Source organism: Mus caroli, chromosome 3 (assembly GCF_900094665.2).
Source record: "Mus caroli chromosome 3, CAROLI_EIJ_v1.1, whole genome shotgun sequence".
In the NCBI taxonomy this organism is placed as follows: Eukaryota; Metazoa; Chordata; class Mammalia; order Rodentia; family Muridae; genus Mus; species Mus caroli.
The window spans coordinates 45,296,806-45,321,788 of NC_034572.1; the positions used below are offsets into that span (position 1 = coordinate 45,296,806).

Consider the following 24,983-nt stretch of genomic DNA (forward strand, 5'->3'; position numbering starts at 1 on the left):
AGAGTCCTTATCACAGTCCTGTGTGAATGCATGGAATCCAGCACGGCGTTCAGTTGAAAACAGTCACAGTCAAGGCTGACTATAGCATTACTTGGAAACAGATTATTACATCAGTTTCATTTGTTGTTGTTGCTGCCAAACCCCCCAGCACGCAGCATGTCATCCACTTGATGAGTCAAACTTGTGTTTAATGTGTGGTACCTCGGAAACTGGCTACCGTTTATGTGCGTGAGTTGTGTGCCTGTGTGCGTACGGGTGCTGAGTAAGCATGTGTGTATGGGCGTGAATGTGTGCTGGTGTGTGTGGCTAAGAGCAGGAATGGACATAGATGTGCGTGCATGCGTGTGTGTGTGTGTGTGTGTGTGTGTGTGTGTGTGTAGGGCTGCAGGGTGCTGAGGGAGTTGGAGGAGGATTTCTATTTCTCTTCAGTAGCCTCTGGAATTTTTTTTATCTTATCCTCTCCTAACCCTTAAATAAACTTAGGATGACTGAGGTTGAGACCTTCTTCTTCTGTCAAAAGCCATCGTGAAGCCAGTCAAATGGTAGTTCCAGTCTTCTGGGGGAACCTGGGTAGCCTTGGAAATGATACCTGCATTTTGGAGCCTGTGTTATGACACGGCGTGGCCTCATCAACACACAGGGCTGGTCTCTCTGTCCTTACTGGAGGCTGGCAGCCACGGCTTATAGTAGCACACATGGGTGGCGATGCCTGTGGACAGCATCGAGTTTGCTCCCTTGTGTTATTTCATCTGCATGTCTGAGGGGTCCTGGAAGGTCAGAACTATCACTTGTCTTTGAAGAAAATGCATGTGCAGGGAAGAGTAGCCTCTGGCTCCTACCCCGGGCTGTGAGCATAGGTCAGGTATCTTTCCTTACTTCAAAAGAGTCGCCTTCCATTTCTTGCATTTTGTTTCTTGCATTTGTTTTGTTTATCTTTGGGTTTGGGCATGACACTCAAGCGCTGGATGTCGGGCAGTTTCTGCCAAGGCTTGTTCTAACATGACTAGAAGCCATCTGCCCTGTGCCTTGGGCACATGACTCCTCGAAATGGTAAAATGCTTTTGTCCTCTTCAGTTGGCTTTTCCTCACATAGGATTGATAGCACAAAGCGCCTCCATTTCTGAAAGGCAAGAAAGACAGACCATGTTGTTTAGCTTTGTGTTACTGAAACAGAATACAGGAGAAAATCAGTTAAAAGGGAGAGAGGGCATTTTGGCTCATGGTCTGTTGCTTTGGGCCTGTGGTAGCACAGTGCCTCTTAGCAGGAAGATGTTACATGGAAGGCCTGTTGGTCTCATTGTGGCTGGGAAACAGGGGGTGGGGGGCAAGGGCTCAATCTCTCTTATAAGGACACTCTCACAGGCGCCTAACTTCTTCCCAATATGCTTCCCTCCCCCCACCCTCTAGACAGGGTTTCTCTGTGTAGCCCTGGTTATTCTAGAACTCACTCTGTAGACCAGGCTGGCCTCAAACTCAGAGATCTGCCTGCCTCTGCCTCCTGAGTGCTGGGCGTAAAGGCGTGCACCACAAACTCCAGATTAGACTCCACTTGTTAAAGATTCACCCAGTACCTCCAATGTTTTACGGGCCACTTCAACACACTGGCCCTTGGAAAACACACAAGCAATGGCATCTTCTATCCTATTGTGTCACATTGTATCTTACTGTATCACATTGTATCCTGCTGCATCACATTGTACCCTAGTGTATCACAATGTGCCGTATTATATGACAATGTATCCTATTGTAACACAATCTATCCTATTGCATCCGTTGTACCCTATTATATCACATTGTATCCTATTATATCACATTGTAGCCTATTGTTGCTGTTTCCCAGATCTTTGCAGTACATGAGAAATGGATACAATTCCTAGTTCACTTATCTGAGTGTTTCTTTAAAACTTGCCTAGTCCCCTATGGGGTTTTGCAGCTGGCCAGAGCGTCCTCAGGATCATGCAGTAAACTTGAGGCGTGTGGAGAGTATCCATGATCCACTTTTTCAATCAAGACCATTGGGGTCATCAAGAGAACTGTTTCCTCGATTACTTCTGGGCAACTCTGGGAAGGAGATGTATTTTCTGTCTTGTTCTTTCTCTGCCACACAGCATGCTGGCAGCTGGGAGAGTTCTGCCACAGTGCCTTGCACCCTCCAGGATGATGGACAAGCTGTCAACATTTGGAAGCTGTTATTATTTTTGAAGGACAGGGAGGAGAGGGAGAGGGTGGGACAGAGAACAACTGGGGGTTGTGCAATAGAGAATGTTTGAGAGAAAACATTTATTTCATTATAGATATCATTTCTTGACATCAGTTAGCAGAATTGTGCAGAAATAACCACATTTGTTTTGAGACTTGTTCTCCTACACTGCCTAGGCAGAACCCCCTTTTATAGTGATGGGGGGCAAACCAGGGCCCAGGCTGTGCTGAGCAGTGCTGTTCTATGGAGCTCCATTCCCCGTGCTGAGTCTAGAGCCTCCAGAACAGTTATAGTTAATGTTTTCACCTTATAAAAACAATTCCTCCCCATAGTTTAGAAGCAGTTTTCCATTACCAACCCCTGCCTCACCGAGAGTGGCAGTACCGAAATGTGCCGAGTTCTTACAGAGCCCTTAGCAGTGTCTCAGATGACACACTCTAAGTGTACTTACCGACTCCTGCGAACGTGTTGCTTAGATCTTAGATAAGATCTAGCTATCTTAGATCCCTCTTCTTAGATAGCTACGAGGAGAAGTCCAGTGATGGACTTCTCAGTGCCTCTCAGTGGTGTGTGGCTATCATCCACAGGCCCTAGTTGCTGTTCTGTAGTGTGTGGCTGGCATGTAGAAGGCCTTGGATTTAATCCCTAGTGCAGAGGAAGGCGAAGAGAAGAGAGGGACATTATAAGAGTTGATGTGTCCTTCAGAGAAATGTCTTTTCTTCAGTGCAGGGGATGTTACAGCAAACCTCTGTGACTCAGTAGGTAAAAGTGCTTCTAGTTCAAGCCTGAAGACCCAAGCTCACTACGGTGGGAGGACACAACCAGCTGTGATCTCCACATGTGGGGTGTGGCCCACACATACTGGTCCATACACACGCCTGTTCATACACATACCTCTACATACACATAGCTGTACACATTCATGCATACATAGCTGCACACACACATACTTGCACATACAGGCATGTATATGTACAACTGAACACACACATACCTGTACACATACATACCTATACACACATACCTGTACACATATGCATACCTGTGCACACATACACCTGAACACACACATACCTGCACACATACCTGTACACACACATATCTGTAATATATAACCAAAACACACATATACCTATACACACACCTGTATACACATACATACCTATATATATACACATACCTGCACACACACATACTTGTACATACATATACATGTATACACACCACACCCATACCTGTATATATTCACATACATGTACACACACATATATGCACATACATATACACACATATGTATATACACACATGCCTGTACACACACTTGTCCACACATACCTGTACACACACATTCCTGTATACACACACTTATAGCACATACCTGTACACACATACACCTGTACATGCACATACCTGTACACACATATATGTGTACACATACCACATACATGCATGTGTGCAAACACACACACACACACACATGAAAAGTAGACTAATCCACGACTTCGAGGTCCGGATGAAAATGACAAAAGGAACATTAGTTCTGTGTCCTTGTTCAGAATGGCAAAGCCTGCCTCATCCCGGAGCCAGTGCTCTGAAGGAGTCAAGGTGATGGCTTCTGGGACCTGACTCCACTCTGGGCTATGGTTAGCAGTCCTAAAACAACCGTGTCTGAGGTAGTCTGTGTTCTCTTTGCTGACATTGTCTGACTTAGCTCTCTGCTGACCTTGGCCATTACTCTCCCTGAAGACAGGCTTTTATGATGCCATGCTTCTTAATAAACTGGCTTGGCATAAGTGACCAGCTGGTACAGACCTCCCTGGCCCAGCTTTGGTCTTTCTTATCCCTGGTCCTTCCACTCAGTGCCTCATTGTTATATCTGTTGGTTCAGATAATATACATACAACAATATATATTTAAAAAGAAAACAAAGCCTAGTTTTGTAGGCTTTTGTTGCTTCCACAGCAATATCCTCATGGTAGGATCACGGACAAATTTTGTCTCTGCAGAAGGTCAGTAATGTCCCTGAGTGAAGCCCCAGCATCTTCTACCTTCCTAGAGGTAGTACCTATTTAGGGCAGGATTAACCTGCCTCAAAAGAGATGCACAAGGTTTCTGGTGAGTTGGGGACAGAGGCATGACAAGATTGATACTGGGGAGCCTTAGTACCCTGTTGGTACAAGGTCAAGGGCATCTTTAAGCCACCTGAGGAATCGAGCATGGACAGGCATGGCCTCCTGGGCAAACATGATCTTCTCCATCCAGACAGCTATGCATCATCACCAGGCTCGGGCCCAGCCCCCCAGGACAGATGGTGTCTCTCAGACCCTTTGCATTGAACTTTGCTCCACCCTGTAGATGTGGTTAAACACCTCACGACCCTAGAGCAGGAACTACAAATGCTCGAGGACCAGAGGCTCCATGTCCCCAATGAAAGAAAGCGTCAAAAAATGACTAATAAGACAGAGCAGATGCATAGGCTTCAGGCTTCTATTTATTTTTAATTTGTCTCTTAGGAGCTGGAGTTGAGGAATTGGGAGAGATCGGTGTGTGTGTGTGTGTGTGTGTATGTGTGTGTGTGTTTGTTTAAAAAAAAAGACAGTAACTCAGTAGGCAGCCCAAGAGGGTCACACACACACACACACACACACACACACACACACACACACACACAAGAACATTTGAATCCTAGATCTTCAGTTTACTAGGTGAATCAAGTCATCTTAGCATAGATATTAAATTAGCATAGAAAGTCTCCATGGGATTAGGAACTTCACACTAGGAATTAGAGAGATCTCAGAAAGGTTTTGGGCAGAGTGAAGGGCCAAAGAGCTGGTGAAGAGGCAGAGAAAATAGAGTAGCCCAGGCTCTGAGGCTGGAAGGCTCACCGCAGAGTGAGCTGGTGTGTTTGTGTATCTGTGTGTCTGTGTAGGGTGTGAGTGTGTGTAGGATGTGTGTGTAAGGTGTGTGTCTGTGTAGGGTGTGTGTCTGGGGTGTGTTCAGAAAGGAACAGATATGGTTCTGTGCCAGCGGCCCAGCCTTGCCTGCTTCTGTGGTTTTCTGTCTCAGTGCAAAGGTTGTTACTCAACCTTGAATCCTGCTTTTTTTTTCTTTCCCAACTCTGTTGACTCAACTCTGTTGCCTTTATAAAGGAGAAGACCAGCCCCTCAGGGTCCTAAGGCACCTATGCTCTTCAGCTGACTTCCTACACACAGTTCTGTGAAAGAGATCACAGAGTGAAAGAAAGATGGCCGGGGATTCAAGCCTGCTGGCTGCAGTCTCTCTTCTCTCTGCCTGTCAGCAAAGTAAGAACACCGGAGCTGTGTGTGTGTGTGTGTGTGTGTGTGTGTGTGTGTGTGTGTGAGAGAGAGAGAGAGAGAGAGAGAGAGAGAGAGAGAGAGAGAGAGATTGCTTCAGTGTCTGGGTTTCATGCCTGCATTTTGTTGGTAGTTCTGGGTGCCCAGCAGACAGTTGCTCAGAGTGGCTTGCCCACTCCTTCCCCGAGATGGGTAGAATTTGGGAATGTTCTCTCTGGGATGTTGTGGGCCTCTGAGCCCAGTGACTCTATCATTTATGGTGACAGCTCATAGCTCAGTGCCGGGAGCCCCAGGAGTCTCAGGCAGGGCCGTGAGCACATGAAAATGGAGAGCACAGACAGCCGTTAGGCGTGTTCACCAGGAAACTATTCTAAACTGTCTCTAAAGTTGGTTGTAAACATTTAAAGCATTTTTGTTTCGTTTTGTTCTGTTTTTAAGAAAAATTGCCCATGGCAGATTTGATCACCAGGGTAGAGTTCTATAGAAATATGCAGTTTAGATTACATAATGAATTCTAAATATTACAAGATATCTTGACTAGGATGGCTTCACATCCACCTCTCTGTCTGCCCAGGAGTGGAGCGAAGTTCCTCAACGCATGCTATCTTCCTTCCATGCTTAGTGGACACTTGCTTACCAAGAATGCCTGTTTATTCTTCTTTCTGGGGTGCATCTTCCAGATACCTGGGCTGAGAGCTGGGGATAGTGCAGGCTGCACACCGCCGGGAGGAAATGACTGCTCTGTTTAGTGGTAGAGCAGGGTCTTCCCACTCGCGCAGTGGCTAGCCTAGCCAGTCTGCTTTGTGAATAAGGGAAACTGTGCTTTTGTGGACTAGAGCAGGAATTTGCTACCAACCCCTGGAGAATTTGGGTCTAAGCAAACAGTGTGCCTTGGTCTTGCAGTTACAAGGGGGCAACAGGGACAAGGGCTACATGTCCCTTCCCACAGAGGCTCTATCCCCACAGAGAGCCTTTTGTGTGCTGACTCATGCTGAGGACACTGTGTACTGGAACCAGGCATGAGGCAGTTTGATGGTGATGGAAGATGAGAACAGGAAGAGAAGAGACCAGAAAAATGATGTTTGTGGCAGAAAAAAAAGTTTAATTGTTGGGGGTGGATCGCAGAGAGAGAGACGGAGACAAAGAGACAGAGAGATACTGTTTAGCCAGCCACTTCAACAGAAGTTTGTTGTTCACAGACTTAGGACACCTAATTCATCCAGGCTTTTAAGACAGACCCACCGAGATCTGTGTGGTCCAGCCTTCCGGAAGCTGACTGCTCCAGGCCAGGATTTTCTGCTTTTCCGTGTCCTCAGCACAGAAAGTTAAACAGGATCCTGAGTAGGAAGTACCTCCGTGGTGACTGGCCCAGAATAGGTCCTTACCGCTGTTCCCCTCCTAAACTTCTTATCTGCAGAGAGAAGCTGCCAATTAGAGAAGTGGCTTCCCGGGGGGAAGGCTCTGTGATTGAGTGGTCCTCAGTGGTGGAGGAAGTATCCCCTTGTACTGTCCCTAGCACACAAACATCCCCCAGCCCCAGGAAAGAGGAAAGATAAGAGAAATTCAGTCTTCCCACAGAAGGGATGGAATAGCTTGTCCATGGCTACTGCATGCCATTTGCCCCTGTGTTCTTCCTGAGGCAGAGCTCAGAGGATAGATTGGGGCTTTTACTCCAGAACCTGACACCAAGCACAAAGGTTCCTTCCCATTGTGGATGCTCCTGCACCTGGCTTATTTCCCTAGCTAGGTCCATACATTGACTGGTGTGGCAGACAGGTGCGTACCGGCTGCAGTCCACAGACTCGAGAGAAACTGAACTCCTATTAGAATGTTTGCTCAGTCTCAAACCCTTCAGAAGCCCCACGTTCTTGTGCTACTGCACATTGGTCAACCTGGAGCACACAGCCTTCATTGTTTCCGTCCCTGGGTGGTTCCTCCAGGGCTAGGAAGCAAATTAGGAGAAACGGTAACAGTACAGGGGTGGGGGTGCTGGGGGCCAGAAAGGCCAAGTTCCAATTTCTCCATAATGGACAGGGCCCCCTTCTTCTGGCTCTGGTTGGTCCTGTGAGCTGCTGGCTTGTCCACAGTTCTTTTGCCCTGTAAGGGTGTAGTGGAGGGTTGGAGAGTTCCCATCCCTCTCTTTCAGCTCACTTTATCCCTAAGCAATACATACTTAGTATGTTCACTCCCGTTGTTTAACTCCTAAGCAACAGCTAACGGGGAACCAAAGGGAAGGGAGGGAGCCTGCTGGGGAGTCCTACCTAAGCCGGGCTCAATTCTGACTGACTTCCTGTCAAAGGGCAAGTGTGCTGTTTTGGGAGAAAACATCTCCCTGAATAGTCATAGAGGAGAAGATAGAAGCCACAAACTCGGAGTGGGATTTTGCAAGAGGAAGCTATTCCTTTTGAAACACCAGCGTGTCAGAAGTGGGTATTGAGATATTAAAGGGAGACCAAGCATGCTTGAGACAATGACCAAGAACATGGAACTGGGGGAGACAGTGGGAAGGGAAATGACAGATGTCAGGAGGTAATTATGAAGTAAGGAGATGAGAGAGCTGGGAGATAATTCAGGTGGAAAAGAACTTGCTTTGTGCCAAGCAGTGGTGGCGCACACCTTTAAACCCAGTACTTGGGAGGCAGAGGCAGGCAGATTTCCGAGTTCGAGGCCAGCCTGGTCTACAGAGTGAGTTCCAGGACAGCCAGGGCTACACAAAGAAATCCTGTCTCGAAAAACAAAAATACAAACAAACAAACAAACAAACAAAAACAAAACAAGAAAAGAAAAGAAAAAATAACTTGCTTTGTAAATGCAAGGACTTGCGTTCAATCCCCAGAATTCATATAAAAACAAAATAGGCCGGGTAGTGGTGGCGCACGCCTTTGATCCCAGCACTTGGGAGGCAGAGGCAGGCGGATTTCTGAGTTCGAGGCCAGCCTGGTCTACAGAGTGAGTTCCAGGACAGCCAGGGCTACACAGANAAAAAAAAAAAAAAAAAAAAAAAAAAAAAACCACAACAACAACAAACAAACAAACAACCACCAACAACAAACCCCCCAAACTAGGCATAGTGGTGCATGCCTGTAATCCCAGGGCTAGAGAGACAGAGACAGATAGGTCCCTGGGGCTCACTGGCCAGTCTGTTTTAATTTGACAATTTCTAGTAGATAGCCCTGGTACCCAACTGTACTCACACTTCACTGGTGACCAGTGATGTGCCAGACTATAACATAACATTCCGTTCCCTTGTAGGTTATTTCGCTCTGCAGGTCGGACGAGTAAGACTAAAACACAAGATTGCACCCCCAGCAGTCACAGGCCCTCTGGAGTTCGAGAGAATATTTCGTGCGCAGTAAGTAATGCTTTTCACATGGGCAGGCCTGCCACAGACAGAGTCTGATTAGGGGAAAACGTAATACAGAAGGCCCTAAATTCATTTTCAGTTACCAACCACAAGTTACTCTGGCTCATCTTCAGGCTCCACCATCATGAAACATACAGTGGGTGATGCCTGACCAATTTTAGATCATATCTAATAGGGTTTATTTGCCCAAAAGGCTGCCACTTAGGAAGAAGGGTGTCCTTGTCTCTTCAGCATGGTGGCTGATCACCGAGACCTCTCTAGCCCCCATGAGGGCTCAGTAGACTCAGGTGGAACCAAGGATTTCATACTTTCTTTTCTCCAAGAACCTTTTCCTAAAACCTGAAGCATGTAAGGATGAGACGTCCCGAGTCCCGAGTTCTCAGAGTCTCTGACCATCCTGTGGTCACTGCCTACACACACACACACACACACACACACACACACACAGAGAGAGAGAGAGAATCCTTCTGTCACAGACACCGTGCACTTGCCTGTAGATGTTAGGGTTACCTTTATATTTCACCCCCAACGCCCAGTGCTTTGGGAACCATCACCATTATCAATATCTATTTGTCAGTGGGTTCTTTTGTTAGTTTTTTGAGATGTTTCTGTTATGTCCAGGAGTAAGGTTCACCTATATTTTTCCTTGTATAGTTCTTGTCTAATTTTGGCTATTAAAATAAAAATTACACCTTGAATTCGATTTTGGTAAGGAAAGACCCTTGGGCTGACAACAATGGTCTCTTGATCAGCCTCTTGCTTGCCAAGGGGCTTTATAGTTTATTCTTTCCCTCCGCTTCAAAGTGTAGAGGGAATGGCACTGACAGGGCTCAACACAAGTTTAAGAAACATCAAACCATACAAGGAGAAGTCAGGCCCGTCCTAGCCATCTTTAAATACTTTGGTATGTCAAGTAGCAAGTATTGGCTTGATGCCAGAGTGTTTGACACCTAGAAGAAAATGTTTATTTTATCTGGGTAGGACGTGCAGAGCCTGGGAACAATGTGGAGTGACAAGCCTTTACAAGTCACTGTCTTCTGGGCTTGTCCCTGACACGCCCTTCAGTCCTGCACATAGACACTGGCATCCATTGTGGCAACTTTTGCATTTCTAAGCGGTGTGACTTCACTGCTGCTTTATTGGCAGACAGTTTTAAGCCTTGCCAGTTGAGGTCCTTCTATGAAAGGACGTCACACTCTTCTCTCTTCCTAGTCTTGTAATTGGGTCACTATGTTACCTTAAACCTGAGCCATTGTGGTTCAGTAAACAACCTTCGAAGTGCATCCGGATAGTATTCTGTAATTATGTTTCCTTCTTGTGCAGGTTTCGTTTTTCTTCTTACGGTTAATTTGCTTGTTAGTTTAGTTGTCTTAGTTTCATTCCTGAGTCTTCTACAGAGTGGAGTCTCTTCTCCGAGCCCGTTGAGATGCACCAGCAGCCTGCTAACAAAGCAGGAACGGGAGTTCCTGCTTTGAGCCAGGTCTGCCTGATTCCTTCCCCTCTTTTACTCCTGAGTGGAGGATGCTCTTTAGAACTACTGCATGGCTGTTATTCTGGGCCTTCCCGTTGCCACCCTAGGGTTTTCTTATACTCTCTGGTTTGGATCACCTGGTATCTGGATTCCATTTTTTTTCCTTTGCATTATTTTTGTTCTTGTTTTCTTGGAGCACATTTGTTAGCTGTCTGTCACAGTGATGAATGCATGAGATAAGCAACCTGCGGGGTCGAAGGATATATTTTGGTTCAGGGTTTTAGATTTTCCTCCTCTGTTGGCCATATTGTGTGGCACATACATCAGGGTGGGAGTTTGTGGTGGGACAATCCCTGTTCACCTATGGGCACATGCAAAAAGAAGAGTCTAGGCCCCAGCGTCTCCTTTAAGGGTCTGTGCAGTGACCTAAGCCCCCTGCTATCCCCACTCTTTGAGAAGTACACCCAACTCTGTATTACACAGGGGCCGGTGGGGAATTGTCCAGATTTGCTCTCGGAAACCTGTCTGATGCTTCCTGAGAGAAAGGAAGCTCAGGTCCGTAGAACTTGGGGACTTATCCTGTCCCCAAATACAGCACAGCCCGTCACATCCTGGTGGCCTGGTGAGACATCTATATTTCCTTATGAAACATTGTATCCGTTTAGAATCGTGAGACAATTGTCCCATCACTCTCTATTGTCTTTGGATGTTGTTGACATTTGTCTTCTAAGACCTTGCCATGTGGTGTGGGATGCTCTGGGGTACTCTGTGCCCCATAGGTCTCTTCTGCATTACATCATGCTGAACTCCAGAGCAGGCCTCTTAATGGTCATGTCCTTCTGTCCTGGAAGATTAAGAGACTATTCTCTCTCAATTTCCTCTTTGTGCTTTCGTTCTTTTTTTTATTTTATTTTATTTATTTATTTATTTATTTATTTATTTATTCATTATATGTAAGTACACTGTTGCTGTCTTCAGACACTCCAGAAGAGGGAGTCAGATTTCGTTACAGATGGTTGTGAGCCACCATGTGGTTGCTGGGATTTGAACTCTGGACCTTCGGAAGAGCAGTCGGGCGCTCTTACCCACTGAGCCATTTCACCAGCCCCCCGTTCTTTTTTTGGAAAGTGCTAGTTGTTCTTGAGCTGGTGGTCTTTTAGTTTCCTGTATTTTCAGTTCCGGTATTTGGGGGCTTTTGTTCTTTTTGGAGAATTTCCCCACTCTCTACTGTTTATCAGTTGAAGGATTTTCGCTGATCATTGTTTCAGCTCTACAAGCTTATTGTCACCCCCTGCTCTTCCATGGCTGTTGTCAGTGATGCCAAACCATTATGTCTTTGGGTCTCACAGGTACGATTTGTTCTTTTCCATTAGAGAATTTCATTAATCACTTAAAAAAAACCCTCTAGCGTCATTCATGTTGAAACAATACTTAGCAAATTTTAATAATATCAAAGCACACAAGTTAAGGCCTACTCATTTCAATTTCCCAAACCCTTATGGTCTTCATGTTCAAGTTTTTATTTATTTTGAACTTTGTCTTTCATTTTCATGCATTAAGTAAAAAGACACACATTAAATACATTAAATATGTATGATTATCTCCATATACGATGGCTTGGCCTGTATCAGTGAGCAAACCAACAGTCCTTGTATATATAGCCAAGGAAGTTCAAAGGTCAACACTAGTCACATTTGTACCACCGAGGTCTGCGCTCTGGAAACCCCTCGTGAGAGCCCAGGAGGGGATGCAGCCACGTGTGTTGGGGTGGGCTGCTAGCTGAGCTAGGTTGGCCGAGGTAAACAAGGCCAAGTGAGACCCTGTAACCCAGAGTTGGGGAGAGAGCTCAGGGCTAGAATGACTGCCTTGGGTTCAGCATCATAACCCCTTCCCATCAACAGAAGAAAGCCACAAAAGGGACTGAACAATCCCTGAACCAACCAAGCCCACAACTGGCATATAGAAGACTGGGAAGCAGCATGTGGGAGGCTAAGGCGGGGCTAAGGCGGGGCCAGCGGTAGGTTCATTTTGGCCTGATTGAACTGAGAACTCCTGCTTGGGAAGGAGGTGGCGTCTAGTGGGTCAGATCTGAGGCCATGTCTTGGTTCTGTGTTCCTTCTCAATGTTCCCACACATTTGATTCTCTGTTTCCTCCCTCCCCTTCTCTAGCAGGACTCCTTTCATCCTAGAAATAAAGCTGGACCCCAGTCTAAATATTTCTCTGAAGTTGTTATTTATGAAATAAGTACCCGGGCTCAACTCATTTGTCAGAACTCAGTTTGTTTGCTTAACCACAGTGGAAGAGACAAGAGGTTAAAATAATGAAATAAAAGAACACCCTCAAAATGTCAAGGTTGATTTGGAGCCAAGCGAACTTGGCTGGTTCAGTGGCAGCTCCCTGCTTCCTTTGGAGGGGAAAGAGGACAGTCCTGCCCCACTCCCTGTATTTCTTCTTGAATATTCTATATCATTAGTCAAGTTCTTGCCTTAAATTCTAAGGTTTGGGACAAATCTGGCTATTTCAGAGTTCCATTTGTCAGGAGTATGGTGTATAGGCTGTATGTGAGGTGCCTAGAAAAACTACCTGGGCCAGAAGGTCTTTACAGGTTCTCTCTATCTCTTCCACACTGGCTTCCTTAGGAAGGAATACATTTGGTTTTCTCCCTGTCCTGGCTGAAGCATTGAATCGCTTTAGCCATCCTTGACTTAAATAGACACGCTGCTTCCCTCTCTCTTCTCACTGCTGCACAGCCCGCAGCAAGGCCAAAGTCACTGCTCAGCCAGTCCCTGAGTAGACTCACATTCCACCAGCCTCTAAGCCCCGCCAAGGCTTAGAGGCTTCCCTCCTCTTGCAGCCAGCTGGGGCAGTCATTTGGTGGTCGTTACCTCTTCACATTCAGTTAAAATTTGAAGCCTGAATTTTATAAATGAAAGCATATGGTCCAAATTCGTGTTCAAACCCCTCAGAAAACTAAAGGCAAATTCACAAAGATAGGAGTTTTCAAATGTTCTATAGCTTTAGAGTGATGCAGGCCATTACATTTTGTAGTGTGTGAGGGAGGAAGAGAGGGAGGAAGGAGGGAAGAGAAGGGGATAGAGACAGCATCCTTTGTGTGTGTGTGTGTGTGTGTGTGTTATATGATGGATAATATGCACCCATGGGGGCAGAGGAGGACATCTGGAATCCTGCTCTGTGTATATGTGTGTGCATGTGTGTTTGTGTTGCATGATATGCACATACATGCACACACATGGGCATAGGAAGACATTGATATCCTGCTCTATATGTGTGTGTGTGTTTGTGCATGGTGTACAATATGTGTGTGTGTGTGCATGTATGGTGTATAATAATGTGTATGTGTGAGTGTGTGGTGTATGTGAGTGTGTGTGGTATATGTGAATGTATGTGGTGTGTGTGTGTGTTTGCGTGAATGGGTGTGTGGTGTATGTGTGAGTCTCTGTGTGTGGTGTGTATGTGTGTATGTGTGTGTGTGTTTGCGTGAATGGGTGTATGGTGTGTGTGTGTCTGTGTGTGTGAGTCTCTGTGTGTGGTGTGTATGTGTGTATGTGTGTGTGTGTACAGGGCCAGAGGAGTATATCAAGTGTTCAGCTTTATCATTCTCTACTTTATTCCTTTAAGACAGAGCATGTCACTGAGCCGGCAGCAGGAAGCCCAAGTAGACCACGTGTGTGGCCTTCACAGTGCTGAGGGTGGAGGTAAACACATGGCCACAGCAGGCTTTCTACACGAGTGCTGGGATCTGAACCCTGGTCCTTGTGTTTGTGTACTCTTACCCAGTGAGCAATCTCTCTGGCCCAAGCATCTCTAAGGAAGCTTACTGCTGGTCTGTGTACTGGGCACTGTCTGTGGAGATCTGCGGAGCTCTGACCTGGCAGAGCGGCCAAAGATTTGCGATTTCAGAAAGGGAGGGGGAGTCCATCTTCTAAGGCCGCTGCTGCTCTAAGGCCGCTGCTGTTCTGAGCTGTGCTATGCTATGCAGTGGGCTGGTGAACAGGGATGAAGAATCCACAGAGACGACTAGGAGCCTAGGTCCGGGTCACCAAGCAGGAAGTGACCACAGTAGGCTGGAGCAGCTTCCAGTGGCAAAAACTTCCGGAGAGAACTTTCTTCCTCAGAAGTGTTATAGCTCTTATACGACAGAAGCTCTCAGACAGCCTTTGATGAAATAACTCTCTGTACACCTTTATTCCTTGTGGACAGGGTCTTATGTACATTTTGGAGTGGGTTGGGGTCTAAAAGCAGATGCTTTCTATTGGCTTGGCTGGATATGTTAGGGATGCTTCATACGGACGTGGAGGGGCTCCGGGTGCTGCCCTTACATCATGGTCCTCTTCATGGGGTGCTGTGGTCATGTGACAAGAACCTGGTTGGGAGGAGGTGAAACACCTACTGTCCTCAGGTATGAGGGTACTGGGGCTTCTGAACCCCCTCGACCTTACCGTGTTTCCTGGCATGGTCCACTACCCCACAGTGTACTGCCCAGGGTGTTAGCTGGAAGCACTATATCCCTTTATCCATTGAGGTGGATATAGAGGATGCCCAAGATCGTGAATGATTCAGTGGTGAGGCCAGTGACAGGCAGGGGGATCTGGAGCAGAGCTGTAGGTGGTGGCTCCTCGCATGTTCATCCGGCTTCTATCAGCCATTCAATTGCTGTGTGGTGGTTAGAATCAGGCCCTGCTGCCACGGTGGTACACCTCCTGCTGACTCCTGCAGGTGACTTACCCAACAAGGAATAATTCAGTCAATTAAATAACTCACTAATTCTTATTTTTGGGGTGCTTAATGCTAGGATCGGTATTGGTTCAGGCCCCACAAGACCAAGTGGGGATTTATTTGCCCCAGAGGGACAGAGGGCAGGAAATAAGAGACAAGGACAGGAGATAGAGGAGGAAGGGGAAGGGAACAGAGAGAGGGGGAAGGAATATTTGTCCCAGTGTGGGACAAAGGACTGCCTCTGGATAGAGAGGAGACAGAGACATGGCACATGGGAAAATATAGCTAAAGAGGTACCACCTGTGCTAGGATGAGGTGTTGAACTTTAATTGGGCATGTTAATTAGGTGAGCCAAAGGGGGCTTTTGATTGTCAGACTTTAATATTTTGATAGCTGGACCGTGGTTGGCGGCCTCAGGAGGAGGAAGTGGCCAAATAAGGGATGGACCTTTGTGGTTAGCCTTAGGAATGTGATATAACGGTATTTTAGCAAGGGGGAGGGAATGGGAGAGGAGGGCAAGGCGAGCCAGAGTCATGCTCACCACGCATGAGCTAGCCAGAGTCCCTTCACTCACTCTGTAGCTCAGGTTGGGCTGGAATTCCTGCTTCAGCTTCCTGAGTGCTGGGACTACAGTCTGGATCACCATATAACCTGTCCTATAGACATGTCTCCACCTATACGTGAACTCTTGTAACCCTTATCCCACCCAGAGGCCTTCTCTGAGCATGATAAGCTGTCGCTCTGACCCTTCTGATTAGAGTCATCCCTGACACCTGTGTATTTGCAGCTGCTGAGTCAGAGTGAATCAGCAAAAACAGGCGGGAGGGAAAGATCTTTAAAAGCCTCACTGAAATGCCTGGCCTGTCTTTATTTTTAAAAGCTTTCCTAAGGCTCTAAGGCTGGCCAGCTTTGAGTATGGCCCCCCTCTCCAGCTTCCAGAATGAGGTTGTTACATGCAGAAGTTCACGTTGTATGTTCAGGAATCTATTAACTAGAAGAGATGCTGAAAAAAGTTTCATAGCAGAGGCTTCCCTCCCACCAAGAGGGTCACGGTAAGTAATGAGTTTTGAGAACGGCAGGACTTTCCTTGGTCCACGTGTGCATGACTCAGGGACTTAGGGTGTCTTGGTTACTGTCCTATTGCTGTGATAAGACACCATAATCAAGGCAATGTATAGAAGAAAGGATTTATTGGGTCTCAAAGTTCCAGATGGTTAAAGTTCATGACAATTGTCTTACTGCTGTGAACAGACACCATGACCAAGGCAACTCTTATGAGGTCAACATTTAATTGGGGCTGGCTCACAGGTTCACAAGTTCATTCCATTATCATCAAGGTGGGAACATGGCAGCATCCAGGCAGGCATGGTGCAGGAGGAGCTGAGAGTTCTACATCTTCATCTGAAGGCTGCTAGCAGAATACTGGCTTCCAGGCAACTAGGATGAGAGTCTTAAAGCCCACGCCCACAGTGACACTTATTTCAACAAGGCTATACCTCCAAATAGCGCCACTTCCTGGGCCAAACATATTCAAAGCATAACAACAAGCATGGTTAGGATCTTGGCTGCAGGCAGGCAGGTATGACGCTAGAGTAGCAGCTAAGAGCTTGTGTCTCCTACAAGTAGGAGGCAGAGAGAGCTAACTGGCCTGACATGGGCTTTTAAAACCTCAAAACCCACTCTCAGTGGCATACCACCAACTAGGCCACACCCCCTAATTCATCCTAAACACTCAACCAAACTGAAGACTAAGCATTTAAACAGATGAGCCTATGGGGATGGGGATGGTGTGTGTGTGTGTGTGTGTGTGTGTTCTCTTTAAACTACCACAGTGGGTGTTGGAAAATCCATGGTCACCAAAATTCAACCTAAAGACAGTGGTTCTTGAGTTCCAGATGAGGGGGAGGGTAAGCAAAGGGATATGGGCTTTACTGGGGGGTCAGTAAGGAAAAAATGAGAGAACTTCCTGAGAGTGGGAGGGGTCCCCAGAGAGGGAAAAACATCATTAAATTGTTTTGAGTAGGAGTTTTTATAGGACTTAGGGTAAAAATGAGGCAATGGCTAATGTAATTTCTATTGCGTTGGTTTTCTAGGCTGTCACGGTCAGAGCCAGTAGAAATCCCCATACTCTATGTGTGCCCCCTGACCCAAAGCGGGAGATGCTAATACTGTTTGCTCACTGCCCACCCAGTCAAGGGTGGTGGAAGCCTTCCCCCGCTCTGTCTGTCTCTGACTTACTCCTTATTAGCGGCTGACCTTGACAGGCCCTTATCCTGCTAGCCACTGGCCTTATAGGTGTCTTGGTGGCTGTTAACTAAACTGTCCTTTCATTGTTCCCTTATTTACCTTGTATCACAGCTGCCAAGATGAATCTACAGTCTTTCTTCTCCCCCAGGGGTAGGGCCGTAGTCTTGTGTATGGTGTGATCTGCGTGGTGGTCTCCTTTCTAGACTAGGTGGACGTTGCTGGTTAGAAGCCATTCTTACCTAATAGTAGACTGTTTGTCATATGACAGGGCAACCATGCCTTGCATATATTCTCCAAAGAATGGAGTGGGGTTGGAGTCTCAGGGAAGCCAGCTGGCCTGCTGACACCGGATCAGAGCTCTGAGCTCTAGCCTCCCTCTCTCCTTATCTGCTTGGTTATCTCTTAGTTGCTGGCCCTCTTATTTGTCTTCCTTGGCGTTCCCAATTTTATTGTTTTAACCCTAACCTTCCTGTTAATTTGTATCTGTTATCTGTTTTCGCTGTACTCTTTGTTATCAGAATGCACCCTTCCCTGTCCCTTACGACTTGCAACTTGTGGCGAGCTGCTCCTGCAGTCTAAGTAGCCCACAGAGAGGGGAGGGCATTGTTGCAGTTTCTAGTCACATTCCTTCTTAGAATCCCATCTCTTTTGTTCTGTGTGATGTATAACACATACAGTATTGTTTTCTAGTTGAGTGTCCCAAGCTCTCAGAGGTTTAACACAATGGAAGTTGTGCCACACGGGGTCACAGTTGAGCCCCAGAGGTGTAAGGCAGTAGGCGTGACACACAACTGGAATGGGCACGGACTGTCTGATGCAATAGGGATCATGCCACGCTGAAGTCCAGGAAATGGCTGGAATTCTTTGCTCGTGGGTCCCTGATGCACATAGTGGACACTTGGATGACTGCTGGGTGGAGCTACGGTCCTAGCAGTAGTAGGACTCCTTCTTTATGGGGCCCAGGAGAGAGTGTTACAGTGGTTCCCTGTGACTGAGAATCCTTGGGCCTGTGTTTTATAATATGGTTTGATCTGTGGAGACACACACATGGTCCTGCTCTAGTTTGAGCAAAGTGCTCCCTTTGTACCTGTGGGGGTGCATTTGCCCTCCTCAGTCTGTGCACACGGGCCGTGCTGCACAGCTGGTGGTGTCTGTGGATGGATTCACACTACTTCCCTCTGTGTGTGCATTAGACACGGAGCCAAAGGCTGCCCACTCACTGGAGTCTCCCTGGCAAGGCCCAGTCTGCAGCCATTGCTCCACACAGTGTGGGGGAACACTGAGCGCACGTGATCACCACGGCGGTACCCAGAGTTCTCAGCTTTTCTCCGGCTTTTGCCATTCTCACCCTTAAGCCTCAGGTCTCCTAAAACATTTTGGTGCCAGACAAACCAGGGCAACGGATCAGGGCTGTACTGGTTTCAAAACTTGAAGATCCACCTTCTAGATAGCATTTCAAGTCCAGGCCAAGCAGGACACTTGCTCCCCCTACTGGCCCCCTATCGAAGACCTTGCCAGTTACTCTTTCTAGTGTGGAATTCCAGGCCCCTGGTGACATCTGCTTATAACAGTGACTGCAACCTCCCCTGCCTCCCATATTTCTATACAAGAGGTCAGGGCTACTGCACCGTGGGGGCTGTGATCAGAAAATGACTAGACACAGCTGTCTGCTCCCCCCCTCCCGTGGATATTTGAGGGGAGGGAGTATTTGACAGGTGATCCTCATTAACTGTGTCATGAAGAACAATAGTCACAGGACTCTTCCTATGGAACCTTGTAAGGAGAACATAGAGTGCAGCTTTTGGGTAGCTAGAAAGATGCTAAAATTGTTTCCATATTGGTTTGCCCTGTCCATGAAAATAATTAGCTGCTGATAGCTTAGTTAGTGGGGGAGTTTTCAGAATTTGATCCCCTTAACTTGAGTGTATCTGTTCACCCTGGCGGTTACCACGGGGCACACTGCACTTTGTCATCATGCTGTGGGAGCTTTTCGGGGCTCAGAGGTGCTGCTGGCAGGAGAGGGTGTGGTCACAGGGTGGAGGAGGTGGTGATGAGCAGGCAGAATGGGGCTCCAGGTGTTTCCAGGTGAAGCAATACTACCGGGTAGACAGCCACAAATAGCAGAGACCCCAACTGGCAGCCAGAGAATTACTTCTGATGTCTGAAAGACGATGACGAGAAACAGACAAAGATGCAGGGGATGGCTAATCGCTGTAAACGGACTGGATTTGGAATCTCTTAGGAGACACACCTCTGAGCTCGTCTCCGAGGCTGTTTCTTGAGAGGTTTAACTGAAGAGGAAAGACCCATCTCATGGGCAGTGGTCTCTGACTAGATTGAAGGTATCAAAGAAAGAAGCCAGCTAAACACAGCAGCCATCTCTTTCTGCTTATTGACTGAGGAGTGGGGGTGGGTGAGGGTGGGGTGGGGGTGGGGGCTGGGGGGTGGGGGGTGGCCACTTGCTCCACACAGGTGGTCAAGCCTTCCCTGCTGTGGCAGACTGACCCATACACTGCATCTTAAAGGAACCAAAGTCTGAGGCATGTCTGCAAAGGTCTGAGGTTGAGCGAGCCCAAGAGTGCCTCCTGCCTGTAATAGGAGGACAGGGAACCCATTTCTTGGGGGATAAAGATGAAGAAATACAAAGTAACCTGCCTTTCCACGAGCATACACGGAGCTACAGTCAATTCTTGCCTGATCTCAATGGCCTCTAACTACCCCCTGCTCATGCCGTATCTTAGCACAATGTTCGTATTTTCTTGATGACTTCTGGGAGCTGGCGGTGTTCCCAGTGACATCAGCCCAGCTTCAAGCAACTGGCTGGCCTCAGTGCAGTTGGTATCGTCCTTGGGGTCCGGAGCATTGTCCACACCTGGGTGTCCTGGCTAGTTTTATATCAGCTCAACACAAGCTGGAGTTATCTGAAGAGAAGGAAGCTCAATTGAGAAAATGCCTCCATAAGATCCAACTGTAAGGCATTTTCTTAATTGGTAACTGATGGGGAAGTGTCCAGCGCACTGTGCATGGTGCTATCTCTGGGCTGTAATCCAACGTTCTATAAGAAAGCGGGCTGAGTAGGCTAGTAAACAGCATCCCTCTATGGCCTCTGCATCAGCTCCTGCCTCCAGGTTCCTGCCTTGTTTGAGTTTCTGTCTTGACTTCCTTCAATGATGAACAGTGCTGTGACCTGGACCAAACACTGGACCACATCCTGGGGCTGCTTTAGTGGAGGGAGGGGAGATTTCAGGGCTCTCTCTCCATTGAAGCCTTGTCACTTGAGGCTGGGTACTGTCTTTCTGGGATATCTCTAAGCTTTTCATGAAGGTGATCCAGCCACACCAGGCGGTTCTCCATTAAAAAGTTCTCCAGCTTGAGCTACGTGGGAAGACCTACGCCAGCCCTCTGTTCTTGTTTCTCTTTTCTTCCAAGAGAATTCCTCCCTCTTTCATGCAGGGGTACAAAAACACATCAGTGTGTCAGCCTCTGTGGACAGACCCCCAAAGAGACCACAGGCTCCCAGACTCTTCCCTACTGTGAAACTGGGGGTGGCTAGGAGGCTCTGTGTAGTATCTCTTTGTTCCTCAAAATGCAACACCAAGGTCATTAATTCACTGCAAAGAGAAGTCTGAAAATAGACTTTTGTGAATGATGCTTCCGAGGTGTTTAAAACGTCACAGCTAATTTTGAATAAGGACATGTGGGAAAACTCAGTCTTCCCGTCCTGGAGTAATTTAGGGTGTATCATGAAACCTAATAAAGAATGGGCCAGTTGGGTGATGTTTCCAGAAAGGGCCCAGAAATTGCCCTGACTGTGGAAAGGGTTACAACCCTCCGGTGTTTTTCTTCTCTTTTGTTCTGTGGAAAGGGAAATGCGGGGAAGCAGGTTCTTCATTTCAGCTAACTGTTGTTATTCTTCCTATGAAATATATAAAGTGTCTTTTCACTTAGCCTACCATAGCTACTTACAAACTTAAAAACCCATCACATGCAAAAACATGCCAGGGCCATGCCAGGGCCACAGAGAAAACCATCTTTGTCACTTCTCTGGGTGCTAGAGCCTCCACTTAGGCTCCAGAGGAGAGGAGGAGAGCTTCCTGGCCACTGGTGCCCTGCTGGGCCTTAAAGAGATGGCGAGAAGAGAGGGAAGGCGAGATCAACACTGCCCATTTCAGACCCCCAGAGAGCAAAGGGTTTTTGCTGGTTATGTTGGTGAGGTTAGGACTTTCCATGCATGCTTCAGGATTCGGCAGCAGGATTCATGGCTTTTGGGTGAATGTGGGATTTGTCCATTGTTCACCGTTCTCCCTTCTATTGAGGACAAGGATTAAATGTAGAGTCTTGCACATGCTAGGAAAATACTCCAACATGAAGAAACATCCCAGCTCTTTTTTTTTCTTTCTTATTTTTGGGTTAGGGTTAGGGTTAGGGTTAGGCTTAGGTTTAGGGTTAGGGTTAAAAGAGATTGGATATTTTGAAGGGATTGAACTTTTAACATGTAAAGACTGTGGGATTTTAATGTGATTTAGATCTTGGGGATGAATAAGAATGTGAGGGTTGAAGCTTAATAGTGATGTGTTTGTGTGTTTAGTGGACAAGTGGTCAACTGTACTGGCTGGTTTTGTGTGTCAACTTGACTCAGGCTGGAGTTATCACAGAGAAAGGAGCTTCAGCTAGGGAAGTGTCTCCATGAGATCCAGCTGTGGGGCATTTTCTCAATTAGTGATCAAGGGGGGAGGGCCCCTTGTGGGTGATACCATCCCTGGGCTGGTGATCTTGGGTTCTGCTTGAGGTCCTGTCCTGACATCCTTTGGCTGTATTTGGAGAGCACATCCCAGCTCTTTAAAAAGATATTACTATTATTTTTATTTTTGTGTATGTGTGTGACTGTGTATGTGCACTTGTGTATGGATGCCTGCAGAGGCCAGAAGAGGGCACCGAGTGTCCCGGATCTGGAGTTACCCGGGTGGATGTGGACCATTGGGTGTGGGAACTGAACTCAGGTCCTCTGCAAGTGCTGAGAGGTCTCCTCCAGCTCCACGCCACCCCAGCCCCATTTCTGAAGGTTTTGTTTTGAGACAAGGTCTCATTAAGTAGTTCAGGGAGGCCTTGAACTCACTCAATAGCAGGCAGGGAGTCAATGTAAAAAATGCTTGCCTTAATCCCCCAGATAGCTCAGATGACAGATATGTGTCACCAGGCTCAGAAATGACAAATTATTTTTGCTCAACTTGGCTCAGATGAGTACTGAGAAGACTGTCTTCTCTGGCTGAGCTATCTGCTAATAAATTAGAGTTAACCCCATCACTACCGCACCTCACCTTCCCCTTCTCTGCTAGGTCCTGTGAGTTAACTGTAGCTCCCAGAGAACTATTTCCTTGGGCTAGAAATAGTATCAAAATCTCCATCTGACTTTCCGACAAATAGAGGCAATGGAACGTTACTGTCCACTCATTTTAATTTTTACTTCATGTCTATGATTGCTTTGCCTGCATGCAGATCTATGCAGCACTTGTGTGCCTGGTGCACACAGAGACCAGAAGAGAGGACCAGATCTCCTGGAACTGGAGTTACAGACTCATGGGTGCTTAGGATTGAACTCGGATCCCCTGCAAGAGCTGTTGGTGCTCTTAAAAGGATGGCTTTTGTGACTTACCTTCCCACTGCATAGAATGGGAATTGAGTGTGTCCATTTCTTTTCTTTTAGAAGCTTTTAGGGGAATTATTTAAAGACTCAAGTGGGAAGCTGAGGGTGGGAGAGAATTTTTAAGAAGAAAGATGTTTAATGTGAATTGAGTAGCCTCTTGGGTTGCTTGAGACGGTATGGAAATCTCTTTAGGCTCTGGAGGCCTGTTTCTTAGAAAATCCGAGCCATGGTGCACTTCACTTGTGACCATTTGTGTATAGGAGAATGATTCTTGGTCCTGCTCTGTGGTTTGAGCAATGTCTGAATCTCATGTCTAAAGACTCCTTTTAAGTGGAAGGATCTTTTAAATTCCTGATGTAAGTTCTTGTATTATTTTTGGTTGAATTGATGGAACGCTCACCTGCAGATGGAAAATCAATACATTAGTGTGGGTTTCCTCATGGATTAAGTTTCATCTTTATTTGTCCCCCCTACAGGCAAAACTCTTTGGAGTTTTATTCCGTATTCATCGTAACGCTGTGGATGGCTGGGTGGTACTTCAATCAAGGTAATTATAAGAGCATGTCAACTCATTCCAAAGATGACTGTGGTGTTTAAACACAATTAAGGGGCAGATAGATGACCATATGGCTACTGATGCTGGAAATGACTTTGACTATAAGAAGCAATGCCTGTATACATCCAAATTCTAGGTGTGTTCAGATGGCCTCAATGTGATTTAGTTCAAGAATTAAAAAAATAAAACCAAACACTAGCAGTTGGAGACAGAGGGGTTAATACCTGAGACTCCAGGAGTCAGACAGAGGCAAAGCTGCACTGTGAGACTGTGTCTCAAAAAGCAAGCCCCGATAACGTAGCTCAGTGGAAGAATACTTGCTTGGCATGAGCAGGGCCAAGAGTCTGGGTCTGAGCATATTCATCCTCTCCAACATAAGCATCTTGGATGAGATAGGGCTCCTTCAAGGTTGCCTGCCTATAGAAGACACACGGCTTGAAACAAACTACATGCTAGACACTCAGGGATTAATAACGACATGAACCTTCTCTTCAAATCCAATAATCTAATTGAACTGGATGATCAGAACACAGAAAACAATTCACTTTTACAACAGCAATGTTCACAGAGCATTTGTTGCATGCCAGGTCAATTTTTTGGAGGGAAGTTCATAGATTTGTAGGATTTAAAACATTCATATGATGTAGTCAATAATTAATTCCTATTTTACATATGAGGAAATGGAGGCATACGGTGTTAATAAGTTGTCTGGCCTGCTAGTCACCAATGTGGAGACATCTTCCATTCAAGGTCATAGCAGGGCTCTTGATATTTGTCCCAACAACCTATGTTTGGAGGTCCAGAAGGACCTGTATCTTGGATGCCACAAGTTTGCAAGCATGCCCTTTCTATTTGGCTGACATTTTCTTGGTGAGCTGAGGGCTTTGCATACCCATGGATTCAGGGGTTGAACTGGCTGGAGAAATAGAATCCCTTTGATTCCTGGTCACTTCAATGGCCTCATTTTGGTATGCATTTGCTTGGTAAGATTTAAATAAACTAAAATCCAGCTGCTTCCAAGGAGCCTTCATCAATCTCTTTCTTGCGACTTTTTCCTGTCAACCAAGGAATTTCAGATACAGTGACCTTTAGAGAATAACTTTTTAACTTTACCCAACTCATCCTTTTGTTCCTTAATGGCACAAGTAGAAGTAGCTGTTCCCCGTCATCTAAGGACATATTAACAATGAATAAGGGACGTGCCGTTAGATAATGGGATTCTGTCTCTGTCTCTTGACTCTTCAGATTTTCCCATGGTGGGCCAAATGAGGCTGACTGCCTAGCAGAAAAGGTTCTTGGGGAACTTGTCATTCTTTTCTCTCCCGACGTAAGTTGCCTACTAAGGTGCTTCTGGCTGTTCATTGTCTTTGGGGGAATTCAGTAGGCTGGGATAGTAGATCTCAAGAGAGAGAGAGAGAGAGAGAGAGAGAGAGAGAGAGAGAGAGAGAG

General features: G+C 46.6%; 1 protein-coding gene across 1 annotated transcript in view; it reads left to right on the forward strand.

Annotated features, from left to right (window-relative positions):
- Positions 1-5,374: 5,374 nt before the first annotated feature.
- The window catches only part of Mgst2 (microsomal glutathione S-transferase 2), a 24,099-nt gene continuing 4,490 nt past the window's right edge, over positions 5,375-24,983 (forward strand). The window contains exons 1-3 of the mRNA XM_021159027.1: positions 5,375-5,502; positions 8,767-8,866; positions 23,455-23,525. Coding sequence (XP_021014686.1) covers positions 5,445-5,502; positions 8,767-8,866; positions 23,455-23,525 — 229 coding nt within the window. The 5' untranslated portion in view covers positions 5,375-5,444. The remainder of the gene's footprint in view (positions 5,503-8,766; positions 8,867-23,454; positions 23,526-24,983) is intronic.